Here is a 7636-nt window from a genome sequence, read left to right as displayed (position 1 = left end):
CGCCCCCGGGCTGGGAGCATGCCTCCCGCAGGCACCCCCCCCCCCCCCCTGCCCGCCTCGCCGATCGGCCAAGCATATCCCTGCCCCCGCTTCCCTCCCTCCGTCTTCCCTCCCTTCCCTCCTCCTGCCGCCTCCCCCCCCTCCCTCTCTCTCTCTCTCTCGGTCTCCCTCTCTCGTGCGCTCCCACACAGCATGGGTGCCACCGAAGAGTGTCATGCACTTTCGCCGTCATCACCGTCAGCACTTGCTCCGCCACCGCCCATGATTGCACCAGGCCCGATCTCGCCCGTCTCCTCGCGAGAGGCCATCGAGCAGCCGCTCAGCCCCCCCGACGATGCGGGGCCCGCCACCACCCAGGGCCCCACGCCGGTTGGAGGCGTCGCCGAGCCGCTGGCGCTCCCGCGAGGCGATCCCCACACCGCACCGGCCCCAGCATCGCATGTGTCACGCAGCTCGGCCGGGGCCGGTCGTCGGCCGCTGCCCTACAGCCCGCGCTTCATCACCATGAGCCGGATCCCCGGGCAGCCGGCAGACGCATCCCTGAGCCCGGCCGATTCGTCCAACGACGAGTCCTCCAGCATCGAGGTCAACCCCTCCGGCGGGCTGACACACATGGCCCTCAGCACTGAGGTGTCCTCCTCCGCCCCGGCCTCCACCTCCACCACCTCCCCCTCCTCCTCCTCCTCCTCCTCCTCCTCCTCGCGAGACACCCTGGACAGCCTGGTGGCGCCCCCGGCCCCGAACCCGACCATCATCATCAGCCGGCCCGACTTGCGGCCGCTGGCCCCGGTGGCCGAGGAGGGCCCATACCCCGGGGGTTCGGGCCCCCAGCGCCAGCCCTCCCCCGGGCCGGCAGGCTTCCCGGCCTCGGCCACCGGCGGGCCCGGGTCGGCCCCCCTCCGCGGCAAGTCCCTCACCAGCCTGCTGCAAGTGACGCCGGAGCGCCAGCGCCGCGCATCGGCCCCGTCCATCCCGCTGCCGGTCATCTCCCCCGGGGCGGTGACCATTCGCCGGGGGGCCCCGGGCCCGGGGGCCGGCATGTCAGGCCACCTGGCCGGGCCCTTCTCGCCGGCCTCCACCACCTCTTCGTCGCCCTCGGCGTCGCAGATCCTGACGGCCGGCACCCTGCCGATGGTGACGGCCGGGGGCTCGACCCCGGAGGGCCCCGCCTCCCGGTCGGCCAGCCTCCGGTCGGAGGCCTCGCTGCAGGATCTCCTTTCCCAGCCGGCCCCGAGGACGAAGCGCCCCTTCCCGCCCCCCTCCGAGCCGACCGCCAGACTGGGCGACCTCTTTGGCCTGGGGTCCTGGCTGCAGGCGTGCCTGTCGTCGCCGCGCCCGGCGGATGGACCCCCGGGCCCGGGGTCGAGGTTCGACCGGGCTTCCCGGCCGCCGGGCCCCTCGCCATCCGGGGCCTCCGGGCCGACGGTGGCCGGGCTGTGGCGCCTGCTGCTGGCCCCGGTGCTGCTGCTGCGGCAATGGGCCCTCTGGCTGGGGGACTTGCTGACGGCCCTGCTGGCCCGGCTGCGCGATGCCATCGGGGCGCTGCTGCTCCGGTGGATCGAGGAGGCGGACAACCGGCGTTTCCTGCGAACGGCCCCCCGGCGGATTTTGCTGGTCCGCCATGGGGAATCCGAGGCCAATGTCGACCCGTCGGTGTATTCCCGCACGCCGGACAGCCAGATCGGCCTGACCGAGCGCGGCCGGGAGCAGGCCCGCGCGGCCGGGGCCCGGCTCACGCGGCTTGTGCGCATGTACGACCGGATGGATGAGCGCCAGCAGGAGCACCCGGCCGGGTCGGCCGATGGCCGGCATCTGGGCCTCGGGTCCGGGCACAATGAGCTGCTCCTTTTCTACACCTCCCCCTATGAGCGCTGCAAGCAAACCCTGCAGGCTCTCCAGGAGGAGATCCCGCCCGAGTGGATGGACTTCTCGCCGCGGGTCATCGAGGACCCCCGGCTCCGGGAGCAGGATTGCGGCAATTTGCAGCCCCGGTCGGAGAAGGCCCAGCGGGCCCTGTGGGAGCGTCGCAGCCGCCTGGGGCGGTTCTTCTTCCGGTTCCCGGACGGCGGCGAGTCCGGGGCCGATGTCTTCGACCGGGTGTCGCTCTTCCTGGAGTCCTTGAATCGGCTGATGCGCCGGCGGGGGGCCGCCCGGCCGCGGACCATTGTCATTGTCTCGCACGGGCTGTCCATTCGTCTCTTCCTGATGCGCTACTACCGGTGGAGTGTGGAAAAGTTCGACCGGGCCGGGCAGCTGAAGAATGCCGGCATCGTGCACATGGAGCTCGTCAATGGCCGGTATGAGCTGATCCAGGGGGTGCCTCATGTGGACCCGGCGGCCGGCCTGGCAGGCGGGCAGCAGCAGCAGCAGCAGCAGCGCCACCAGACCGCGGTCGGGGAGCACGCACCGCCCGACTCGCCGATCGCCGGGCCGGATGAGTGCCCCCAATGTGGGGCTCCTGCCGGGCCGGATGGCGCGGAGTGCGAGTGCCCGCCGGATGGCGGGGCCGGTGACGGTGGTGCGGCCGTGGCCGCCAGTGCCCTCGAGCAGCAGCATTCGCTTCTGTCGGAGCATGGTCCCGGGGGTCCGATGGGCGGCGGGCTGGTGGCCCGGGCCGCCGGGGCTGGGTCCGGCATTGATCGGGTCCCCAGCATGGCCTCCATTCATGATGAGAATTCCCTGTACCCGCCGTTGCAAGAGCGCCCGGATGGCCCGGGCGACACCGATGAGGGGGACAACCTCCTGCGGACCTACTCGCTGGATACCGCCTGGTGGCGGACCCGATTGCCGGCGGCGGCCGGGGCGCTGGTGTCCCCGCGGCCGGGGCTCGGCCGGCGCCGGGGCCAGCCCTTCGCCTTTTCCGGGGGGGCTGGGTCCGGTGCTGGCGCCGGGTCGTCCGGCACGGGTGGGCTCCTGGGCCCGCATGGGGAATTCGCGCTCAGTGGGTCGGCCTCCGGGCCGCTGGCCCCGGGAGGCGGCAGCAGTGCCGTCGGCGGGATGGACGCCGGGTCGGGGCCGTTTGCCCGGCGACCGGCCAGCGGCCCGGGCCCCGGGCTTGTGCCCTACGCGGGGATCTTCAGCCGGCAGTCTCTGCGCAGTCCGACATCGACCGGGGGCGCGGCCCCGTCATCGAAGCAGGACTAGCATGGATGGCGCCTCGGTGCTGGCCACCCCCTTCTGTCCTTGTGTTACTGCCTTCTCTTTCATTTGTCCCCCTCCCCCCCTCTTCCTCTTTTCATGTATTCTAGCGTGATCCCCCCGGGGGTTCCTCCCCCCTTCTGCCAAGCTGGCTTGCTGACCCAACCCAATAGACGAGGCACGCATCTGGCGCGGGGATACACCGACGCCGATGCGCGCCCATGCACGCACCCACGCACACCCACGTACAACTGATGCTTCAGCCAGGGGGGGGGGGGGGGGGCGAGCTGACACTGCGCACGGGCCGGGGGCGCACATGGGAGCCCCGGGGCAGGAATGGCTGAGGTGCGAGCGCGCCTACGGCCCGCATGTGCAGAGCGTGGGTACAACGCTATGGAATGGGAATGTGCATGGGCTCGCCATGTGACGCGAGCGTGTCCCGGGGCTCCCATGGCAGAAATGTGCACACACGCACACGCACACAGGGCAGGGCAGGGCGGTGCGGGGATGACTTTGGGAGTGTGTTGATATTTTACAAATGGGGGATGAAAAGGCGTGTGTGTGTGTGTGGGTGTGGGTGTGGAAGGCAGCCGGCGCGGCGCGCTAGCTGCAACAGGCAGCAGGCATCACACTCCGGTGCCCAGTCTAGGTCGGGGAGGCCGCCACAGGGGAGGGGGAGCAAGGGAGAGAGGGGAGGGAGGTAGCAGGGCAGCGGGGGAGGGAGGGGAGGACGAGAGAGGGAGAGCGAGAGAGCGAGAGAGAGGGAACACATCGGGGGGAAAGCAGAGACAGGCACACGGCCACGCGGCCACGCGCGCGCATGTGGCCCGGCGCCATGGGAGAGGGCCGCACAGGCGCGTGCACGTGCGCGAGTGGCCTTGCTCCTTGGCGCGTCGCTCTCCCGGCGGCGGCGGCGGCGGCGGCGGCGTCGCGCCCTCGCTCGCGGTGGTCTTTGCCGGCGTGAGTCCTCTCCCCCCTCCTCGCGCCGCTCTCGCCCGGCCGATCCGATCGCCGGGGCCCCGGTGGTGTCACATCATGCATGCACAGTGTATGCCCCGCTGGCGGCGCGGGGAACAAAGGGGCCGGCCGCGCTGGCCGGCTCGCTACTGCGGCGGCCTGACGAAGTCCCCGCGAGCCACCTCCGACATGAAGGCCTCGTCATTCTTGACCAGCTCGCTGAACTTCTCCCGGTCGAAGGCGGTCTGCACGAGGCCGGCATCGGCCGGCCGGCCGACCGGCCGAGGCGAGGCAGGGCCACCGCCACATAGGTCGGCCTGGCCCGACGGGTGCTGCTGTGCCGGCGACGGCGGCGGCGGCGGCTGGTCGGCGGCCGGGCGAACCAGCAAGTCATCGGCCATCTGGTCGATGGCCACCACGCTCATGCACGTCTGGACAAAGGCATCGATCAGGTCATCCAGGTCCAGGCCCAGGGTGGGGAAGTGCTCCTCGTCGGCGGTGATCAGCCGGTGGGTGGCCGTGGTCCAGGTGCCATCGGGGCGCTTCTCGCTGAGGTTGGTGCCCAGCATGTCCCAGCTGGTGGCCGAGGCCTTGTCCAGGTTGGCCTCCAGCGGGGCCGCCGCACGCCGGGCATAGATGGCCATCGGCCGGAAGATCATGCGGTTGGGGTTGGCCGCGGTGGCGGCCTCATCCTCCAGCAGGGTGAAGGGGTCGTCGGGGTCGGCGTCCGGGCCGCCGCGCGGCCGCAAGTCCGCCGCCACCATCATGCGCAGGTCCGCCACATAGAAGGGCTCATCCGAGGAGGGGTCGCCATCGGCATTGTCCCCCAGGCACCGGCGGTTTTGGTGATACACGCGCTCCATCTGCTGGGTGACGGTGGTCGAGTGCGAGGTCTTGGTGGTGGTGGGGATGGCCGAGACGGCGGCCATGGCCGCGGCCATGGCCGCCGACTGCTGCGAATCGGCCGCCAGCTCCACATTCCCCGGGTACACGATGGCCGGCGCCCCGGGCAGGAGGGACGTCGTCTGGCCGGGCAGCAGGTCACCGAAGGCCGCCGACCCGGCGGCGGCGGCGGCGGCGGCGGCCCCGGTCGGCGAGAGCACAGCCCCGGGGGCCGTGGCATGAGGGGCGGCACCGGCCACCACGCCAAGCCCCCCCCCGGAAGAGGAGGACCCCGACGCCGAGGCGGTGGTCTCGTCGGCGCCCGGGGCCGGACCGCCGGCCGTGGACAGGGTCGCCAGCGGCGGGACCACCGACGCCGCCGGGGCCGGGGGCAGGCTCAGCGCCCCCGACCAGTCCCGGTGGCCGATCAGGCGCTGGACCACATAGCGGTCATAGCTGCCGCCGGGGCCGCCGGCGGCACTGGCCTTGGCTCGCTCCTCGGCCAGGAAGGCCTGCAAGTCCGCGTCATTGGTGATGGTGTAGATCCCCTGGCCGGCATTGGCGTAGGGCACCTTGACCACGGCGTGGCCTTGGAGATTGCGCACCCTCATCTCCACCTCATCCAGGGTGATGCTGGGCCAGGTGGCCGGGGCGCGGATTTGCAGCCCCGACCGGCGGTGCTGATCATTGGCATTGAAGGCGCCATAGGCATAGGCGGCGATGGCCTTGTTCCGGCCGCCGGCCAGGCAGGCCAGCACCGGGTTCAGGACCAGGGTCCCGCCGGCCACCGGGGTGGCGGGCAGCCGGTTCCACGGGCGCTGGGTCACATACCGGAAGGCCGCGCGCAGGGGATGCCAAGTGGTCGGGCCCTCGCGCACCCAGATAACCCCCTGGGCGTCGCGCCGGACCAGCGGGCTCCGGGCAAAGTCCACCGGGCCCTCGGCCGGGACATCGTGCTGGGTCCACTCGGCCCAGAGGACCGGCTCGCCGCTGGCCCGGGCCAAGGCATGGGCATATGCCCGGGCCTCCATCGGGTTCTTGTCGTACAGAACCGCCAGCCGGCCGGAGGCCAGCTCCGGATGCCGGCGCGTGTGGCGCTTGATCAGCGGCATGAAGGTGTCCCGGGCGATGCGCATGTACCCACCGAGCATGGCATCCGGCCCGGTGGCCGGGGGGGCGGCGTCGGCGGGCTCGGCGGCCCGGGTGGCCGCATTGGTGGCCGGGTCCGGCCCGGCGGCGGCCAGGCCCGCGTGCACGGCCCACGGCATGGACTTGACACCGCTGGGACAGGAGTTGGTTTCGATGATGATCATCTGCCGGCCGCGGCGGAGCTCCACCGTGGTCGAGCACTCGGTCACCGTGCGGGTGGTGGCCATCAGCGGCATGGCGCTCTTGCTGGCGAGCGCATGCGACACCGGCCCCTCGCCGGCGCCATCGCAGGCGGCACCGCCACATCCGGCGCAGGAGCCGGCTGACGGGGCCGGGGCCGGGGCCGGGACCGGGGCCGAGGCCGACGACGAGACGGCCCCCTCGACCGAGGCCAGGGCCACGGCGGCCACCTCGTCGCCGGTCAGGTCCGACACCTGGCCCGAGGCGATGGACGTCGTGCGGACCGTGGTCGAAGAGGTGACCATGCCGCCGGCCGGGTCGTTGGTGGTCTCGGTGGAGGCCTCGGTTTGGGTGGTGGCGCCGCCGTCATCGGCCGCCGGCAGGTGCTCGGGAACCGCGTCGGTGGCATCCACCGGGGCCACCACCGTGGTGGTGACCGTCGTGGTGGAGGTCTCCTCCAGGGCGTGCTCCACGCAGAAGAGATCCGACCCGGCCCAGCAGAAGTGCCGCGGCAGGTAGGCCAGCACCCGGCGGCGGAGCTCCTCCGGGCAGACCCCCTCATGGCGGGCGGCGTACCGGGCGGCGATCTCCCGCGCCGGCAGCCCCAGGAACTCCACCACCAGCGGGTGCGTGCGCGGCACCTCGATCATGGCCTCGTCCGGCAGGCCGGCCTCGGCCTGGTCCAGGAACTTCTGCTTGGTCACCACCTTCGGGTAGTAGAACATGCTGGCGGTGACCGGGTCCTCGGGGTGGATGACCATGGCGCCGGGGGCGTCAGCGGGGACTGGCGCCGCGCCGGGCAGGTGCTCGGCCGTCGGCGGCTGGCGCGCGCTCAGGGGGATGGCAGCAGAGGGGGACATGGCTTGGGGGGGGGCTGTGTGCGTGTGCGTGTGTGTGTGTGTGTGTGTGTGTGCGTGTGCGTGTGCGTGTGCGTGTGTGTGTGTGTGTGTGCGTGTGCGTGTGCGTGTGCGTGTGTGTGTGCACGAGACAGTGATAGTGGTGGGGGTGTCAGAGAGGCACACACGACAAGGGGGCAGGTGTATGTGCGGGGGGGGGGATCCCAGACAGCGCCCGGCGGGAGGACGCACAAATAAGGTGCCGGACAGGAGGGGGGAGATGTGCCTGCGTGTGTTTCCGGTGTGACACGCTGCTGCGGCAGGGAGCACGACGATGCGTCGGCCGTGTGTCGGGGAGGGGGGGAGAGAGCGTGCGCGGATGCGGCGGTCCGGTCTCGGGGATCGGCGACGCGCGGGGGGCGTGTGCGGGCGTGTGTGGGGGTGGGGGTGTTCTTTCGGGTCGCTTCTCTTGAGGGAGAGGAGCGGAGCGCGAG

The 7636-nt window shown here is 72.2% G+C and overlaps 2 protein-coding genes across 2 annotated transcripts; both read right to left on the bottom strand.

Moving 5' to 3' along the window:
• Window positions 1-149: 149 nt before the first annotated feature.
• On the bottom strand, window positions 150-3368 carry H696_05658 (hypothetical protein). The gene has a single exon (XM_009499477.1). It carries the CDS (start codon window positions 2923-2925, stop codon window positions 1042-1044), a length of 1884 nt encoding a protein of 627 aa, XP_009497752.1. The 5' UTR covers window positions 2926-3368; the 3' UTR covers window positions 150-1041.
• Window positions 3369-4241: 873 nt separating this feature from the next.
• H696_05657 (hypothetical protein) lies at window positions 4242-7166 on the bottom strand (the record flags this gene model as incomplete). The annotated part of the gene is made up of 1 exon (XM_009499476.1): window positions 4242-7166. The coding sequence occupies one exon, from the start codon at window positions 7164-7166 to the stop codon at window positions 4242-4244; it is 2925 nt and encodes a 974-aa protein (XP_009497751.1).
• Between the last annotated feature and the right edge of the window lie 470 nt (window positions 7167-7636).

The sequence above is a fragment of the Fonticula alba genome (genome assembly GCF_000388065.1).
Source record: "Fonticula alba strain ATCC 38817 unplaced genomic scaffold supercont2.12, whole genome shotgun sequence".
Classification (NCBI taxonomy): Eukaryota; order Rotosphaerida; family Fonticulaceae; genus Fonticula; species Fonticula alba.
Note: the sequence above shows the minus strand (reverse complement) of the source record. Positions and strands in the feature narration are given on the sequence as shown.